The following is a 21,161-nucleotide window of genomic DNA, read 5'->3' as shown; positions in this document are numbered from 1 at the left end:
ACACTTAATTATGTTAGACCCCCCTCTTCTATATGCACTCTCATATCCCACCCACAGAATTTCATGCATTCTGTCATATATGCTAAGGTCTATCAAGCCCAGTTTGTGTGCCCAGATGTCCCTCAGTGTGAGTTCATCCACTGCAGCCTGTTCAACCTGTCTAGCGTCACTCCCTTAAAAAAGATCAACTCTCCCTCACCAAGCAGTGATCAGCTGCCAGTAGTTCCTCTGCTAAGGTTGGGCCCTCCTACCCATTTCCCAGTTCTATGCTGTGTTTTTTGTGATTGAGCTTGCATGGGTCTTGTGCATGCTATCACCCTTGCTATTAAGTAAATATGAGCAAGGTCCCAGGAAACTGGAAGATTCTGTTTCCTTATGGTCATGCACCACTCCTGAATCTTGCTAACTTTCTGCTCCCCCTTCCACAATGATCCCTGAGCCCTGGGTGAGTAAGGTTTAATATAGGAGTCCTATTCAGGGACACACAGTCGGCAGTCTCTTATTCTTTACACTTTGGCCAGTTGTGGCCTTCTGTGTTAATGACCCTCTGTTGCATGAGGAAGCTTCACTACTGAGAGTTGAGAGATGCATTCTCTCTACTCCCATTCTACTATGTTTCATGAGCCTTAGATGTAGAGGTTCCATTGTAGATGTGCCATTTAGGGCTGGGCATCTTATAAACACTTACTCTGTGTGTGACCAGTTGTGGAACTCTATAATAGTCTCCATTTCTTGTAAAAAGAAGCTTCTTTGATTATTTTACATTTCTTTAAAGACATCTTTTAAAAACATGCATTGATCTATTTATGACATATTTTAGTTTATAATTTCTTATTATTTGGTTAATTTTGAATCACTCAGTGCAGTATTATAGTGAATGAACATCCTTGCACACAAGTTTTAGAACTTATATTTTGTTTCCTCAGCAAATTGATGGACTGTGTCATAAGAACATTTTTCAGGTGACACAAAGTGCTCCTGACATGGGTAGTATGCTCCATGATGGCTCTTCAGGGTTGGCCATCTGAGAAGTCACACTGGCATTCAGAGTTAAAGCCTTTTGTTGGCTTTAACCCTGACTGTAGGTTAAAATCACTTAAGGAAGTGTTTTTAGTCTTTACACCTGACTTGAGATAGGCCCAGCTGCAGTGACTCTCAAGAACTCTCAGGAAGCTGGGCATGGTGGTACACACCTTTAGTCCCAGCGCTCAGGAGGCAGAGGCAGAAGCAGGCAGATCTCTGTGAGTTCCAGGCCAGCCTGGCCTGCACAGTGAGTTCCAGGCCAACTAGGGCTACAGAGAGACCCTGTCTCAAAAAGATCCCCCCCGCAAAAGAATGCTATCCTGGAACTGCAGGGCTTATATAATATGTAGCACTGGGCATATTTAACAATGGAGCTTAATTAAAAATTAAATACTCAAAATCAGTTTTGAGATTAAAATTGAGTCTCAGAATATATTTTCTTAGTGAAATAAACATAATTTCTGCAACAATAGAAAGCAGACAAACTTCTGTGCAGTATTCCTGATGTCCACTGAGTAGTCAGCATTTGTTATTGCTTAAGTAATATATAAAATGCAAGGAAATGGAAATGCATTCAGTCACATAAGCTTTGGAGGTCACAAAAATGGTCAGTTTCTAGGCTTTGCATGAACCATATATCTTGCTGTGTCTGATGGTATTTTCTTGCTCATAATTTCTAATTTATAGGTAGACAAGACTTTGATTAATACAACGGGGGAAACACTATTATATCATTATATTTATGCCTTGATTCACAGATAATTAAATTTCAAATAAAAAAAGATATCAATAGTAGTAGAAAAGTATAAAGGAGAAGCATTGAGAGCCTTGGAACTTTGCCTTTTATTCTAGCTGAAATTCTGTCGAGTTCTAAGTATTTGCAGTAGTTGAGAAATACATGGAGTTCTCTAGCTCTCTAGTGACCATTGACACATGGATGTCTTTATGTGGAGCTATATAAATATTTGCTTCATTTTCCATTGATCACCTGTAGCTGCTATTGCTGTCACAGAATTTATTTCACCCAGACCTGTGCTATAGACTTGAAGCATAGAAGTCCTATTGGTAGACAACAGCATGAAGAGCAGTGTGGCATCGTGGCCTCTGACCTAATTTTGAGAAGGGCACAAAAACTGGCAGAGGAAATGCAGGTGGGTAAAGGAGTTATTCCCCCCATCAGTTCGAATCCTAAAGGGGGAAGAAAATTTTCCTGAAGAATAATTTGTTTCCATTCTACAACCAAATACTGTCAAAAACTGCTGAGACCAGGCAGCTAATGTTGAGACCCTAGCCCAGGTTCTTGCTGTCTGTGTAGCCACACATACCTCTCTCTGCCTCGATTTCCCCTTGTATAGAACAGTGACATTGTATCTGTCTCACTGTATGTTTGTGATAATTAAATGATGCAACCATACTTAATCCACTACCTAGCATATAGTAAGCACTACACTAGTGATTTCCATTATTACTTCATTAGAATATCAACCACAGGATTTTTAACTTTGCATAATAACCTGAAATTATTTAATTTGGATGAATTATTCTAAAGGTGCATAAATTTTGGTGTGGTATTAAAACACTAGAAAATAATTATGGGATGTATATTTCATAAAGCTAAGAGATGGGGCTGGAGAGATGGATGGCTCGGCGGTTAAGAGCACTGAATGCTCTTGCAGAGGACCCAGGTTCGATTCCCAGCACCCACATGACAGCTAAAAACTGTCTGTAATTCCAGTTCCAGGGGAATCCAATGCTCTCTTCTGATACCCATGGGACTTGCATGACACAGGTGCAGTTACACACATGCAGGCAATTCACTCATACACATAAAATGAAAATAAATAAATAGAATATTTTTTTAGATGCCGAGGAGCTCAGAAGGTGGGCAACTGTGACCAGTGATAGTCATGTATATAGAGATTAGAAATGCATGTGAAAACGTCTCAATGTCAATTGCTTTGGAATGAATTCTTCTGTATGAAAAAAAAAAGTTGTGCTGTAAAGTATTCCTTGAGAAATGTTTATAATTCTATGAGAATGTAAATAGTTTCACAGTAATTGTTTTCCAGTTAGAATATTCTAACTTAATTGCAGCACAGTCTCTTTAATTTCTTGTTCATTAATTTTTTACTAACTGCATAAAAGAATAAGAATAAAGAAATATGATTTATTTTAGAAAAAGTTACCTGGACTGCTGAAAAGAATGTATATTCCACAGCTGTTGGATGAAATATGCTATAAACACTTAAAAAAAAAAAAAAAAAAAAAAAAGATAAGAGGATTCTGAATATTCTCACAAAATGATGAATGTTTGAGAAAACTATACTTACGCTGATTTAAAGATCACCCAATGTATATATGTATTAAACATTAAATGGGATTCCATAAATAAGTACAAATTTTGTCATTTAAAAATATTGATAGGGCTGAAGAGATGGCTTGGTGGTTAAGAGCACTGAATACTCTTGCATAAGACCTGGGTTTGAATCCCAGCACCCACACGGCAGCTAACAACTGTAACTCCAGTCCCAGGGGATTCGACAGCCTCTCTGACCTCTGCGGGCACTGCATGGCATAGGTGCACTCATCTACATGCAGGCAATACACACATACACATAAAATAAAAGTAATAAATAAAATATTTTTTTTAAAAAAATAGAGTAACTGCCCTAGCTAGAAAGACCAGACCAAGCAGCCAGGACTCTAGCTGACTGTGAAATGTGGCTCTTGGTTTTTAGGGTCTGCTCATCAGATCATTTGGTTTTCTAAACAAAGCAGGTGTACTGTGATGAAAGGCTTGGACCAAGGAGGATGCACAACCTCTCTTGTATCAGAAATTACCTAGAGCCTCAGAATCCTCTACACATCATTCAGTCTATAGAGGAACTTGGGTGTCAGTTAGCACACATCCAGACAGTACCATTAAGGGTCCTGCCATGCCTGAGACTCACAGCCTGCTTTGTTTGTGTTCTCCCAAAAAGAACAGTTGCAAACCAGACACTCAATGGAAGGCAGAATGCCTATTCTATTTATAACAAGTGGCACAATTACGATGATTCTAGAACAGATCACAGTTGTATCTAAAGGAAAGACAAATGAAAAAGTATGACAGTAACATAGTGTAGTAATGAGAAAGAGATGCACTCACAAATCCTAAAGGAAATTGTCACTAACTGGAAAATAACTTTGTTAAGGAAAAATGTATGTTTTTATATTTTTCAATTTTTCCAATGGAACATGCCTGAAAAATAAAGATATGTGGTAAATCTCTGTCTGTCTCTCTGTCTCTCTCTCTCTCTCACCTCCCTCCCTCCCTCCAGAGACACCTGGGTTTAAATTATGAAAACAGCTTGCAGGTTGGAGAACTTAATTTTCCAACCTGTAAGCTGTGGCTCATAATTGTATCTATTTCAAAGGGCTCTTAGAGGATCAGGGGTTGAACGAGGTATGGTACAAGATAAGACCCTATTCTGCCCCACCCATGAAGAAAAGAAAGATATCACCATTGCTGCTGTGCTGCGTAAATGTGGAATCCACTACTGAGGTAGTTAAGAACATATACCAATGCCCTTGAGGACTTGTTTGTACACAGCTTTACTAACTCATTGAATCTGCAAAACTTTAGGGACTGAGGTATTCTAACTTCATATACAGGAGGAAACTATGGTTCAGAGAGTTCAGGATCTGAGGTTACCAGATACTAAATTCAAGATCCAGGATGGAAACCTGGGCCCCTCAGGTTCACAGTCCATGTGTTCATCTCCTCCATCGCCTTTCTTTGCTGGAGTTAGGGCAGCTCTTCTGGACCAGTGTGAGGACAAGGATGTGTGATGCTGTGAAACACAGGCACAGAGCTGAGTACATACATTGTGAATCACATTAGACATTTGCCTATGGTCTTGGGGAAGTCTAAGACTGAATGAGCTCATATCTGGTGACCTTTAAGAGAGCAATACCATAGGCTTCTTCAGCTGCTTGTGGCTCCCCTTGTGCCTAGTGTCCAGGACATATGATAACCACCAGCTCCGGGGCAAGATTAGGAATGTGGTTTTGGACCCTAGTTCCCAAATGTCACTGAAAGCCATAGCTCGGTTGCCATGTCATTTCTCATCATGGACGTTAAGTGCCACCAAACAGAAGTAAAGGACCAACAAAAATAGACTTGATGCTTTCAAAATTTATTGCGTCTATCATGAAAAACAAAGCACAGAATTTAAGTAGCACAGAAGGTTGTTCAGGTTGTCTGCAGTGGGGCTTTTAGGGAGTTAGCTAGTTCAAGGGCACCAGGGGCCATGACTAAAAGCTGCAGGCTACATGTACTAGGGCTGTGATGTTCTGAGCTATGGGAGGGGATGAAGTCAGGAGGGCTGTGTGCTGCCATGGACTGCTGCTTGTTCTTAAGTGAAGTCGTTTAATTTGCCCAGTGACTTGAAAATTTTATGCAATAATTACATATATATATATATATTTTTTCACATATAACCTTAAGGAGGTCAAAGTTAGCCAACAAGCCCCTATGGAAACTCAGAAGACACTGTTGGGATAATAAAGAATGAAAACCAGATGCCCGGTTGCCACCTTTCATTAGGAAGTTTTGCCACAGACAGCCATTCTTCTAAACAGAACGAAGCTGATGATGGCCAAGTAGATGGCACTCTTGAGGAGCAGGAGGAGGTAGGTGTAGTAGGCAGAGGTGCTTGTGAGCTGCAGCTGTAGCACATCTGGAAGAAGTCCTGGAATTAGTTTCACCTGCTCTTTTGGCAGAATGGCTCACATTGTTGGGGAGGCAGAAACAGGTATTAATTATGATGACCTACATCGAGTAATAACTTATGACCCAAAACTGAACCTCAATACCTACCACTTTCAGCAGAACCACTGAGAGAGACTGAGCTTGGAAACTGGATTGTCTAAACCCATCAGTGCCAATGTATAAGACTTACTAGTAGGTAAAAGACTCTAAAAATCTAGACAACTTCCATAGTAGTTAAAAACAACAAACATTTGAATGAAGTCCTTTGTTGACATAGGTCACAGCACATGAACATATCCTCTAATAACGTCCACTTATACTCAAATTGGTAGGTCAGTATGTTACTCTGACACTCTTACAGTCATACATTAATAACAGTCTGTTCTGTAATAATGAGACATCCAAATTCTTCAACTTAGCTAAGGCAGTTCAAAGGTGGCTATGCTCAAGTGGGAAAAATGCTGCGACATGGCATGCAGGCAAACATATACCAAAACCTACCATTTTTTTCTTTCCAGTAATCAGCAGGGTCAGTCCTGGTTACAACTACAAAAAAGGAGAACAAGAACTTGTCAGTTACTAATGCCCACTATTTGACAGTCTCTGTGTGTTTGTGAATAAGCAGATACCCATATGTATATGAATAAGCACATGTCCACACATAGCGGGGAGTCAAACATGAGCCTTATATTTACAGAAATAATTCGTCTCATTCTGTTAGTTCATTTCCTTCATTTGTTTCTGCACATAGAGAAGTAGAATTTCAAGGATTTTTCCCTGCTTTTTTACCCCAGTTATACTAGAACATCCAAGACAATCTGCAGAGGAAAACAGACACATCTTTCCAAATCAAATATACTCCCAGAGCAGCTGTTAAACCTCATTGGTAATCATAGGTAGAGACTGAGGATCCCAGTAGATGAAGCTTCCCTGGGGGATCCAGACAGTGAAAAGCACAGGTCTCACAGGTCGTTTTTACATACCCATTCCCATGGGTTCAGAAGGGTTCTTGGACCCTTGGGACTGTTTTTTTGACACTAGCGATTGTGACACACAGTGAACTGAAGGACTACTGCCCAGTCCTCTGTACATTTAGCCCTCTGCCTGGATGTATAGCTGTACACCTCACTGAATCAAAGGGATCCTTTGGGACACTGTGCATGAATCAGGTGAGACCTGGAGTAATTCAGAAAAGAGTATGTGTTCTTCATTGTAGCAGGCCCTTGTTGGACACTAACTCATCCTAGTCTACCCACCACATCCCCATTCAGGCCTGTGTGTGCTAGTACAATGAGTGTTTTTGGAAGTGCCTTAAAAATGGCAAAATGCATTACTTATGGAGAAGGCAGCACGTTTGCAACCAGTGTGCTCACTCAATCTTTAATTATGATATTCTACATAACAATGACATATGAACTAAGAAAACTCTGAAAGGTTAAAGACTGCCAAGATTATTCTTTTTTTTTTTTTTGGTTTTTTTGAGACAGGGTCTCCCTGTACTGTAGTCCCAGCTGGCCTGGAACTTACTATGTAGAGCAGACTGGCCTTGAACTCACAAAGATTTGCCTGCCTCTGTATCCCGAGAGCTGGGATTAAAGGTGTGCACCACCATGCCCAGTGAAAATTATTCGGGCTTTGACTTTCAATCGTATGTTCTACCACCTAAGAATTTGGCCTTTGTAGGTTAAAATTTGTATACAGCAAGATTGAAGAAAGTGACTTTGCTTATAGGACAGAACGCTCCTAAAGACAGGTAATTCTTCTTACATCCCAGTGAAGCCATTCAAAGTGGAATCTCAGTTTTAGCCTTCATTGCACACTTAGTTGTTTGCTGCTTTAACACATGGCCCTTCATTTAATCTACTTAACAGTTCTGAGAAAGAAATATCTGAGCTGAGTATTTTGACTGGCAAAATGAAAGCTGAAGCAAAATTTCAACTTTCTTTCAAAGCCTCTGCCATCTTAAGTCTATGATAAAACACAAAGTAAAATAAGCGTAATACCCTTGTTAAAGGTCTCTCACAGACTTTTATTATGTGACAGAAAAGGCAGGATATTCCTTCCAAGCAAGTTTTCTAGAAGGTTATATTTGCATAGATATGCACATACCTTTCTTTATTGGAGGAAAGATGATTTCTTGATCAACTCCATTTTTGTTGTTCTCGTGTTTGACAATACATCTGTGCTCTTTATGCATCGACTTTCCAGTCACAGTAAGCCAGCTAAACTTCATGTATGTGTCACTAGTGTTCATCGTGTTTCCCTCCTGGGACTCCACAATCCTGTTGTCATCGGTGTCTTTCCAATATACATTTATAACATCAGGGAAGAATTTCTCAAGGAGACAAAGGTATGTCCCAGACTTGTGGAGCTTTGTTTCGGCAACAGAAGGAAGAAAAATGGTGGGCTTGGGGGAAATGTCTGCATCAAAGCTTTTATCTGTGGAGGAAAGCACAAAAATAATGACAACAATAATAAATATTACAGTGTGTCTTGTAGTCCAGTGTAGTCTTGAACTTGCTATGTACCTGTGGATGGAATTCTGGGATTGCAAATATGCACCACTATATCCAGTCAATGAAAGTAATAGTTTATTACTGTGCAACAGTAACATTGAATTAGTGGCCACCATGGCCTGTTGGTCTGCTATATATTCCAAGGAACTTAGTATTGTCTTTATTTTACAGATGTACGAAGGAGCTCAACATACCAAGTAACTTCCCAAACTCATAGCTACCAACTACATAGCAGACCCTGGACACAAACCTTGGCTTTGTTCTTTCTCCACATGCTAAGATGGTGATGACTTTCAGCTGTACATATCAGATGTCTGACGTTCCTGAACACATTTCTTTTCTTCATTCTTTTTGTTTTCTTGTGGTGAAGCATGGTTTCAGGCTGGGTGCCATCAGAAGGGCAGGATACCAAGTTGTTTGTATAATCTGTCTACAGAGAAGGAATTCTCATCCTTTCTAAGTGTTTCCCATTCCCGTTCTTTATTACTATGTTTTCTGAGTAAGTAACTCTCAAGCTATGAAGTTCTGTACAGCCCATCCTTCAGTGAGCTAACTCTACAATGCACTCTGCCTGTCTTTTACCTTAGAAGTATAGATGTTAGGAGGTAGGTTTACATGTTTGTTTATAACTATACACAGTCACTTGTTTTAATGGAAATCTCTTTCCATGTGTATTTATAAGCCATCTAGTTGATCTCTTAGTGTCAAATGCTGTTTGAGGTTCAATCTGAGCTACTCCAGGTTTTTGAGTTGGACATGGATCTGTACCTCTAAAGCAATTCTGGTGTGTTGAATTTAGAAGCAAAGCATCATTTTTACAACTTGTATTAAATTTTAGTACTTTAAGAAATGCATATTATCATTGAAAGTGTTTATAAAATTTTGTTTTGCTTCAGAAAACATTGAGCAAAACTTTTCTTTTAGAACTTCAGGCATTGCCAAGAATACATTTGTAACATTTAATCATCATGCTTTAACATAAATTGGCTCCACTACGTATTTGCACATCTACATTTGCTGCTCAGTGTCTATTTCAAAGTTAGTGCCTACCTTTTATGTTACTTATCTGTTTTAGAGCCCTGTTATTCCTTCCATCTGTGATGTGAAAGGTATGCATCCTGATATTCCTCTGGTTAATTTCAGAATATGTAACAAAGCATGGTGGTTTACAAAGACACATCACATGTATCTGGAATATTAATTTGTTGTATGTATATTTTAATCTACTATCTGAAATTATAAATGTTGAAATAAACTCTGAACTGATTTGCAAATGAAACTCAAGTGTTTTTCTAACACTCGTTGGGTCAAATTGAAGTGAACATAATCTGACAGGCACAGGACATACTGATTCACGCCTTTAATTACAGCGCTTAGGAGGGTGCAGCAAGCAGATCAAGAATTCATGCCAGCTTAGCTTATGAAAAAGGAAATAATAATAATAATTCAAGAGACAAATTGTTAGAATAAGAATTGGCTTTATCGTGTGAGTAGAGAAAAACAAAAGTTCCTAATTTCTGCCCAGGTAGCAAATCTGATTTATATACAAAACAGCATATAATATTATTTTTAGCATGTTTTAACTAAATTGGATTATAATATGCTAATTTTAATTAACAATCTTGCTTTTAATGTACATAGTTATTGTATATTTACTCACATTTTATTTTTAACTTATAAATTATCTTATAAAAGTTAATATTAATTTTTCAATACTTTATTACATTTATATAATTTCTTTGTTCCACATATTGAAAAATCTAATTTTCATTTATGTGCTTCTGCTTTGTCATGGGACTACTGATTCATTGTAATGAAGAAACTGAAAAATCAAGTGATGAATTTATAGCATTTCAGCAGGGTATCATACCACTCAGTGCCTCCTAATGTAGTGTGTTGGTAGTGTATTTGGTTAACTGCTAAGTACCTTATTCTGTTTGAAAGACATAGTCCTTTAAAAGTTTTTTTTTCAATATTCTTACTGAGGGTGTCTTCATCATCAAATTTTGTATGCATGAAGCATAAACTCTCAGGTTTGGGGGCTAGAGAGATGGCTCAGTGGTTAAGAGCACTGACTGTTCTTGCAGAGGACCCAGATACGATTACCAGCACCCACATGGCAGCTATGAACTGTCCTTAACTCCAGTTCCAGGGGAATCCAAAGCCCACTTCTGATCTCCGTGGCATTGCACGACACAGATGCACTCACATACATGCAGGCAATATACTCGTACACATGTTATGTGTTACTGGGAAACTAATAGAAAGGCTAAAATATTTTTATTCATTGAAAAATCTTGTCCAATTCATTTTTGCATAGCCATTCACAAAATCAAACAATTTGTTATAAGTTAAATTGCCCAAGTGGTTTGTATTTTAAGATTCATGAAGATAAATTCAATAAAATATATCACGTCAAATGCATTTTCAGTTGAAAGAGAATTTCAGATCTACATGTGAGAATTTAAGTGTTCTGTTTTTCCCTTAAATAAATACAGCTATTTCATTTAAACACATATTCCATTGACAATAAGTTTCAAACTTTAATTTTATATTTTGATGATTTTCTCTATGAATTTAAAGTTGGTTTTTTTGATAAATACCATAATGTCTAATCTTACTGGCTACAAATTACAAAAGAAGTGATGTCAGACATATAACCCATTAAGAGGGGAGGAAGTGGGCATGGATTTGATCAAAACACCTTATATGCACATATGAAATTCTCAATAAAGTTTTTGTAAAAGTTTTTTTAAAGGATTCAAATTTAAGCATATAAAACCACAACAAAAATCCTTTAAAACACATTATAGAGTAAATGCTTGCTGAATGATAAAAAAAAAGACTGCTAAAGGAAAAATAACGTTTCTGAATTCAATTGTGCATGTGTGTGTGTGTGTGTGTGTGTGTGTGTAATGCAGAAAGCACCCTCAATTTAGCAGTTAGAGTTGTATTGTCCAGAAAATTATTACTGTGTGATAAATATTAATTGACTAAAAACTAAACAAACTCCCCAAAACCCCAAAAAAATCCTCTTCAAAACGGAGACAGTCCTCCCTCTACATTTATTGAGTGCCTATTATGGTCTGTACAGTATGCCAAGTGTCTTATTACATTCACTTCTCATGTATCTTGCTGTGTGCATGTTATCATCTATTATTTATTAGAAACTGGGCCCTAAACTCCCCAACTTCTCTAAGCAGTAAATGCAGAAACCAGAGCTCTGTGTCTGAGTCCAAAGCCCAGACTTGTCCACAGGATGCTTGACCAGGAGGAAAAGGAGGTGTTTGCTCCACTGAGTCAATCATACTCATCTGTAATAATAAACTTTGGCCCAGGGCCTCATGCTTTGATAATATCCTTCTGCACATTGTGTACTAACTTCTTATGGAAACCCACATGTGCAAAGTGCACTAAGATGCTTGCACAGTGCTCTCTCTGTCCTTCAAAGTCAGCATTTGCATTTCCAACATCCCATAAAATTACTCTAGAAAATCCCAGTCACATCTTCTTTCTAAATATTCCTACTCTCACTCCAATATGATCATGTTTTTCCTTCCGTCTATTACCTTGAAAATGTATTCCTTCAGTACCCACCTGTGACAACAAGTTTTGTTCCTCCACCAAAGATTTTCTCATAGTAATACCACAGTAATTCAACCCATATCAAAAATACTACTCTAGTTTAAAGCTCAGTTCTTCAGATCCCACAGCAGCATGACGGCCTGAGATTCTTAAAGCGCTAGGATTCTGCTCCTGACTCATTTTATTTGTATCAAGCTCCGAGACTGAGCAAGCCAAATGACTTTTAAGTTTTAGCTGCTTTATTTACTGTAAAACAGCCGTGTTAGTGCAAATAAATTCAACCTCACTACTATTAATGAAAAAAACTGAAAAGAGATGAAAATTTGATAAATATTATAGAAATGTAGGTTATTATTGTTATCAACAACATTGTTATCACTATCAACTTATGTACCGTGACTTTGGATGTGAACAAGACGTTTTAATTTCATAAGACAAAGCTTTGCTATGATTCACAAAAATGGAGAATTGGGGGATTATCATTAAATTTAGGGCACATGAGGTGGAACAACTATTCTTCTGCCTGCCATTAACAGCCTGCTTTGTTACAATAGCTGGATTTCCAAATCTGTCATCACAAGAAACACTCCTTTTATGTGCCCAAGCTTTATCAGGCTGTCCTTTCTCACCCTGATACTTTAAGGTAGTAAAGGGGGGATATAAGCCTAGCATGTGTGTCAGTGCATGGCAACACCCCTTCTTCTGTCCACAATATTTGTTTTTTTCCTATTCAGCAACACAACACACGGGAATCCAATCTTTAAAACAACTGGAAGTTCAGTTGCAAACTGACTTCAGTCAGTTGCCAAATCTAGCCAGCAATGACTGGCCTGGCCTTTCCCTGCAGATTGAGTAGAGAAAGAGAATCTGAGAACACTGTTACCTACCTGACTCCATAGGCTGAGGGTCCAAAGCATTCAGGATATAAAACATTATTACTGGGTAGCAGTGCCAATAGGTTTCTTTAATCGTTGTTTTTTGCATATCTCAAAATAAATGTTGAAGGCAATGTCCATTCAAAATCCGTTTTCCTTCTAAAGGACTTATGCTTTGAAATCTTTTTCTAATTTTATCTTTATTTCTTTTCATCTCTTTAATTTGTGTATGAGTAATGTGTATATATGTGTGTAAAATGTGTAGTGCTCTTGTGGAGGTTGGAGGACAGTCTTGCATCAGCCCTCACTTCCGTTTTGTTCCAGATAAGGTCTCTTTGTTACTTACCATCACATATTCCAGGCTAGCTGGTGTGTGAGCTGCTGGGGATTCTCCTGCCTCTGCATCCCATCTTACCATAGGTACACTGGGACTGGAGATATGTGCTACTGTGCCTGACTTTGCATTAGTTTAGGGGATTCAAACTCAGGTCCTCATACTTGGGCAGCAAGTACTTTATCCACTAAGACATATCTCCAGCCCCTTTTCTAATTTAATGGAAAAACTATTACAGTTGAAATATGGTGTACTTCTTTTGTCAGTCAATAAAATATGTACTGCATTGGCTTTTATTTTAACATGGGAATATAAAATTTTGTACCTTTGTCTCCCAGGGATCCTCAGTAACTCTAAACTCCTTGCTCATGACTCCCATGCTTGAATAGGAAGAAGACAGCCTGGGTAGATGCAAACAAGTAACCTGACCTCTCTGGACATCATGTAATGGGTGGTCATACAGGACCAGTTCCAAGAGTGCTGAGCCTGGAGCTTGCAGCACCTGTATCCCTTCATTCTGCAAAATTGAAAGAAAATTTACCTCTAACCATGAGCTTTGTGCCAGGATGACACATTCCAATAGTCTTGCATCTGTTACCCAACATCTGAAACCTTGCTTTGTGATCATTTTGCAATATTTTGACATTTTACACACATATATATACATATATATATATTACTACATAAAATTGGCTCTGTTGATATTAAATGGAGACACAACAGAAAAAAATCACATTAGGCTAAGACATAATCTGGCATCTAAGGACTAAGCCCATTCTGCTCGGCAGCTTGTATCATGCCTATTCACATAGGTTGAGAGATCTCATTTTATTTTTTCTCAGGATTTTTTCAGAAGTTTCTGTATCTCCTCTCTTAAAGGGATTACATTTATAAATGGGTTCTTGGCCTAGGATATAAAAATAATAACAGTAATTATGTACTTGGGCATTTAAGTTAAATATTCGACATAACTCAAAGGTTTTGTGTAATTCATGTGAATGGAAGGATAGGGTGTCTAAACTGATTTTAAAATGACTTCCTTTCAAAATCCAGTTCTCACTGATGGTACAATTAAGTTGGTCCAGGATGTGACCTTAATGATGATCCTTAAGATGTTACTTTCTGAAGATGTTTCTTTTGGTTTCTGAACTTCCTGACGGCTTCCAAAGCACTGAATTTTTATGCTATACACTATACAGCATTGATTCTGTACAGAGAGCCCAAACCTGTACTGTTTCAGAAGCTGTTCTTCCAGGAGGGTTGAGGCAGCCTGAGTTACACAACTGAAATGCCCTGCTTAGTGCTGCAGCCATAGCTCTTTTGGCAGATCCAATATTTCTGACAAAATTGATGCCAACGTAGAAATAAAATCAAGAAAGAATGGTGTCAAAACGAGCTGCAATTCCATAGAAGCCCTCAATATTCCTATTTTGAGTGTTTAATACATGTCTAATAATAAGATAAATGTGTCTTTTTAGCAGGAAAGAACAGTAATTTCAGTATCACAGCTACAAGCATAACGAATAACTATATAAACTGTGAACTACTAGTAATTACACAACGAAACTGTTGATATAAACAGTCGGGATGCAGAAGGTGAAATTTCCAGAATATAAAAACATAGCCTAATCCTGGTAGTAGGACATAGGTTCCACCCTAGGCACTCTGGAATTGAAAAGACTTAACTTGATTTCAAAGTGCCAGAGTTACTAGCCCTCTAACGAGAAAGTATCTGTACTCTAAACTTTGCTGTCTTTTTCTGTGTAAACAAAATAAGAGGCTCTTATTGTATAGAGCTGTGAGCAATGACAGAAATCTCTCAAATTCTTCAGCATGATACTCACCTGTGAAATGCTAATATTTTTCTACTTAATGGGATGGTAGTGGAACAGTTCATCAAGTTCTTTCAAACTTTCACTATCTAAAATGCTTAAGATCTAAAGATTTTGGAACTTGGATTTTTAAAAAATATTTTATTTATTATTTATTATTTTATTTTATGTGTATGCATATATTGCCTGCATGTAGGTAAGTGCACCTGTGTCGTGCAATGCCTGCGGAGGACAGAAGAGGCTATTGGATCCCCTGTAACTGGAATTACGGACAGTTGTTAGCCGCCATGTGGGTGGGTGCTGGGATTTGAACCTGGGTCTTCTGCAAGAACAGCGAGTGTTCTTAACTGCTGAACCATTTCTCCAGTCCCATGGAACTCAGATTTTTAATTTTCAGATTTTGTCTTGCTGATATTTATCTTGTATAAGGACTTTATAGGCAACAATTACGCAAATTAAGGAAGAAAAAGTTCATGAGCCCAGGACCTTCTACAGGCCAAAGGGCACAAAGAGACTTAATCAATCCAAATTCTAAAGCATTAGTTCCCTGAATTGGAGGCTTCTGAATGCTGAGGCGCCTGTCTACCTGCTTTTCTTTAGCGCTCAGCATAAAACTTATATTTCATAAATATTCCTTAAGAGATAAATGAGAAAATTGAAGATTTAAAACTGCAAAGAGCCTTTCATGGCCCTTGAACTGAAGTAATTTGTGTAAACTGCAAACTCTGGTCTACTGTAAATCTCCAGGTAATATCTCAAGTCTCAGGATGGCATAAATTTTGACTAGTCTCAACCTACCCTACAAAGAGCCAGACAAATAAGAAGGAGTCATTCACATTCTATAGTGATTTATGGTCAGGATTCATTTTTCATTGTTCTTGGGCAAGAGATCAAAACCAAGAAGGATAATTTCCAGACTGTCTGGAAATGTAGCACTACGCCATATCTCAAAATGCAGAGAAGAGCCATTAATAAAATTCCATTTTGAGGACTTACTACAAAGACCTTCTACAAAAACATGAAGCAATAACTGAAACCAAGCAATAACTTGCATCAGCAGCCTAAACACATGACACTGGAAACATAATTCCCAGCCGTGCTTTGTATGTATGAGTATTCTAGATAGAGAATTTCAATGTTTACTGACAGGTAGGGAAGAAGCCACTTACAAAGCTGCTTTTGCTTCATGTCCAGTTAGTTCATCCTCATGTACTCAGGCTAAGAAATTGTAGCAGACAGAGTAGCTCATAACTGTTTTTTTCTAAAAGCCATCTATCCATTTTTTATCAATAGAATAAAAGCAGAAAGAGTTACTTACCAGGGAGAATTACTATGAGCTTAGTCCCTTCTGCAAATATCTTGGTCCATTACGAGTTATCATAGTGCTCACAGCTTTTACAAAAACCTGGAGCCATCTCCAGACCTTCATAACATGATAATCAGGCTAAGATTCTATCCTGACAAGCCGATTTTCTTTTCAAACCATTGAATATAAATTGTGTGGCAGTTGATAACTTGTAAGTTTCTTCATAAATTAACATCATAAATTTTCTTCCGTGGGAAGCAGTGATAATTAAAAAAAATACTAAATCAGAAAAGAACGTAGTTGACCTAAAGTTTAACCAACTTTTTTTCCAAGTAACTGGGGAAAAAATTTCTAAGAAATGCTTTGTTTTTAATTTCCAGGAATTCAGCTGTGTTGAAACCTCTCAGTGTTCACATCAAAGGAAAATGCTGTCTGTTCACAGAAGTGCCAATACCTCTCTCTCAGCAGTCTGGAAGAATACTTCTGAAAGGAGGAAGCTCTTTAGTAATTGAAAATAGAAATGTGCCGACACATCTGAGAAATGTGAATCAAGTGCTACATGTTCAGTAAAGTTGCATTTATTGACTGGCAGCAAGAACCATCATTGGAACCATTGTGAAATATAGGGGAGGGAAAAGAGAGCTAGATAAGAATTATGTAAATTGTATTTTTAACTGAGAAGTCCAGTTTTTATTACCTGCAACAGTTCCTTACCCTTTGTACTTCTGGGACACAGGAGTGATACCCACTTGATGCCTCTTTGTCCTTTGTCTTTACTTTGTCCAAAACCGGAAATAGAATTACAAGAAGTCTTACTTGTCTATATTCGTGGACCCATAAATTATTTAATTTAAAATGCCAATGAATAACTGATGAAGCCTGATGGGATGGTTCAACAGGTAAAGGCACTTGTGGCCAAGCCTCATGGCTTGAGTTTGATCCCTGGGACCGAGACGATAGAAGGAGAGAACTGATTTCTATAAGCCGTCCTCTGACCTCAGCATGCATGTTGTGGCACAGACATGTACATGTACACACTCAAAAAATGTAAAAAAATTATGTCCAAAATTTTCCATCATTTATAGGAGAAAATGAACCGTTTTTGAGCATCTACAATACCAGAGTTTCTATTCTAGAAACATTATTTCATTTAAATCTTACAAAGTCCTGAGCTATGGAGCTCATTATTTCTGATGAGGACACATGAGCCCCAAGAATTGTGTGTGATCAAGGTCATATCCCTAGGAGAAGAACTGGAATTTGAGCTTTTTCTTCAACTTTACAATGCTGTATTATATTTATATTACCTATTAATTAGATGTGGGGTTTCATTACTGCATTTCTATACATATATAATGTACTTTGAGCATTTTCAGCTCTTCTATTACTTCTTCTTTGAGACATGATCTCATACATTCAGTCTGGCCTTGAACCCATTATGTAGCTGAGGATGACCTTGAACTCTTGAAGCTCCTGCATCCACCTCCTGAGTGATGGGACTACAGGCTTGAGACATTGCTTCTGACTTGTAGGTCATTCTTCTAGCTCTGTACTTAACCTCAGTTCCTTCCCTTTCTACACTTCTACTGCTTTCAGTTTTAGCTCCAGCCCATGTCTCCCCGCTCTCACTTTCACCCATTAAAGAAAACAACCACTGTCTTTGTGAGGCTGGCTTATTTTACTTAAAATTATGATCTCTGACTCTATCCATTTTCTTACAAATGATGTAACTCCTGTCACTTTTTATGACAAAGGAAAATCACAATGCGGATATGTGCCACATTTTTCTTTATCCAGTCATTTGTGAGTGAGCACCTAGGCCGATTTTACAACTTGACTATTGTAACCAGTCTTGCAATAAAGACAAGTATCTCTATAGCAAGTTGGTTTCTCTATAGAAAGCTGACTTTGATTCTTTTGGATATATACACAGAAATGGTGTGACCAGATCACACTGAGGTTCTGCTTTTTATTTTTTTGAGGAATTTCATGTTGATTTTCAAAGTGCCTGGACTAATTTACATTCCTAGCTGCATAAGGGTTCCATAATGGCTGCCCCCATCCCCCCATCCCTTCTTGAATTTATTTTCTTAATGGCAGCCATTTTCACCAGGATGAGATGGAATCAATCTGTAATTTTTATTTCCTGAAAACTAAAGATTTTGAGCATATTTTCACCTATTTCTTGGCCATTGATATTTCATCATATGATAAATGTCTATTTATTTCCATTGAATATTTATTAGTTGGATTTTTTGGTTTTCTGTTGTTCAGCTTTTAAAATTCTTTATATATTCTAGATATCAATCCTTTGTCAGAATCCTTTGTCAATCATTTGGCAGAAACTTTCTCCTATATGGTATACTGTCTACTCTGTTGAATTTTGTTTCTCTTCTTTTAAATGTGATTCAATTCTATTAATCAAGATTTGTTTTTACGCCCTGAGTTATTAGAATTCTCTTTACAGTTATTATCTAAGCCAGATGCTGAGGTGTCTCCCTTATATTTTCTGCAAGTGATTTAAAGTCTCAGCATCTTCCACTAAGGTTTCCAATTCATTGTAAGTCAATTTCGTACAGGATGAGAAATAAGAATCTAGTTTAACTCTTCTACACGGTATCTGATTCTCCCAGCATCACTTGTTAAAGAGATTACCTATTCTCCAACACATGCTTTTAGCACTTTTGTTGAGAATCTGCTAGCCCTAGCTGCATGAGTTTATTTCTGGGTCTTCTATTCAATTGATCTACATGTCTAGTCTCTGTGCTGGTACCACATTGTTTATTTTCCCACTATGGTTCTGAAGTGTATTCTAAAATAAAGTATTGTGGGGCTGGAGAGATGGTTCAGCAGTTAAGAGCACTGGCTGCTCTTGTAGAAGACCCAAGTTCAATTCCCAGCACCCACACGGAGGCCAACAATCATGTGTAACTCCAGTTCCAGCGGATCCAACGCCCTTTTCTAACCTATGTGGGCATTGCACCACACAGGTACACTTACATGCATGCAAGCTATACACTCATATACATAAGGTAAAAATAATAAATAAAATATTTAAAATCAAATATTGTGACGCCTCCAGATTGTTCTTGTTGCTTAAGTTTACTTTGGATATTCATGGTCTTTTGGGTCTCCATATGAATTTTATGATTGTTTTTTATACTTCTGTGAAGAATGTCTTTGGAATTTTGATGGGCATTTAATTAAATTTGTAAACCACTTTTGGTAATATGGTCATTTTAACAATATTTATTCTGTTTATCTATGAGCATGGAATGCCTTTCCATCAAGTGTCTTCCATAATTTTTTTCTCGACTGCTTCATTATTTTCAATGCAGAGATTGTTAACATCTGTGATCATATTTTGAATGTCCATATATACTTTGAACATTTCTCTGATGGATTTTCATTTTATTTATTTCATTATTTCTGCATTATTGTCTTATTATGTCAGTAGCTTTGTAACAAAGAAGGTTTGCTATACCAAATGTCTTTTTGTTACTATTTTTAAAGAATTTATTTATTTGTTTGTTTGTTTAACAGTACTGGGAATTAAAATTAGGGTCTCATACTTGCTAGGCAAGTGACATAACATGGAGCTGTAACCCTAACCCTCCTTTAACTTTTTATTTTTGAAGCAGGGTCTCCCTAAGGTTCTCTGGCTGAACTTAAACTGGCTGTGTAGTCTATGTTGGCTTTGAACTTGTGAGCCTCTTGCCTGAGCATCCTAATTAGCTTGGATTAAAACCAATAGTCTTAGCAGAGAATTCTTTTAATGCATACTCACAGTATCTTTAATATACTTACCAATGTTTGATATAGTAATACCGCTATTCAAGATAAATGCTATAGTAATTCTGATTAGAATTGTAGTCAGCTTATATATAAACTTGGGCAGTACTGGCTTCTTTATAATAATAGTTTTTTCCTTTATGATTACATTTCTTCATGTATTCAGGTTTTACTGAGGGCCATTGCCCAAACTTGATACTGTTTCTCTTAGATGTAGTGCTTACATTTTCTACAGTTATAATAAAAGATGTTGTTATCCATTAGTTACTCTTTTTAATGTTTAAATTTTTACATTAATTTTATGTGTGTACACACCTGTGTAGACATGCCCAAGCCGTGGTGTGCATGTGAAGATCAGAAGACAGATCATGGGAGTCAGTTCTCCTTCCGTCTTTTCCTGCTGAGCCATCTCGCCAGACCTCTTTAGTTATTCTTTGTATTTTAATTAAATAGTTTTTGGCTTGTAAATATATACAATTCTTTGTTTTTCAGTTTTACAAATGATTTTATTAATGAGCTTTGAGAGAAAAAGATGCCATGGTTGACTTCAAATATGTGTCTCAGATTTTCATATCGTGCCAGCTGTCGTCCCCATGTCAACACCTCTCTTGCTGCTTGGAAAAACTTCTCTCTATTCCAAACTGCAGCAGCACTCCCAATTCACAAGATAAAATTGAAGTCTAGAAACTCTAAGACATAGGTCTCTTGGGAACAAAGTGGTTAAAAAAAAACACTTAAAAGTGAAGATTTGTAGGAAATGCTGAAGGAGGTCGCTGAACCTTACAGGGGAGGTGATCTTGATTCTGTTTTAAGCATGCAGACTCTCTCTTCCGAGTAAGAGTTTATTTGGAGTCCAAACACACACAGTTCTTAAGACTTTTAATCATTTTACTCTTGATCTTGGAACAAGAAAAACCAGTGGACAAATATGAATTGAAAAGGTATCATCCCTGTGTTCCAGAAATACAGAGGGTTAGCAGCTGTTCCAAGTTAAAAGAAAAAAAAACAATGGACTTCTCAGTTCAAAATGCTCATTATAATCAAGCAATCAGGTAAATCAATAAAAGCTTAAGAACACTATGTTTCAGTAAAGCATGAAAAAATTTTAGACTTGTGCATAAACATCAGTAACTTCCCTTCTCATT

The 21,161-nt window shown here is 37.4% G+C and overlaps 1 gene segment (V, D, J or C); it reads right to left on the bottom strand.

Annotated features, from left to right (window-relative positions):
* Positions 1-5,576: 5,576 nt before the first annotated feature.
* LOC103743894 lies at positions 5,577-12,810 on the bottom strand. The segment is given in 4 exon segments: positions 5,577-5,744; positions 6,278-6,322; positions 7,886-8,215; positions 12,765-12,810. Coding segments are annotated over 4 exon segments (558 nt in total).
* Between the last annotated feature and the right edge of the window lie 8,351 nt (positions 12,811-21,161).

The sequence above is a fragment of the Nannospalax galili genome, unplaced genomic scaffold, assembly GCF_000622305.1.
Source record: "Nannospalax galili isolate Female #2095 unplaced genomic scaffold, S.galili_v1.0 scaffold962, whole genome shotgun sequence".
Lineage (NCBI taxonomy): Eukaryota > Metazoa > Chordata > Mammalia > Rodentia > Spalacidae > Nannospalax > Nannospalax galili.
Note: the sequence above shows the minus strand (reverse complement) of the source record. Positions and strands in the feature narration are given on the sequence as shown.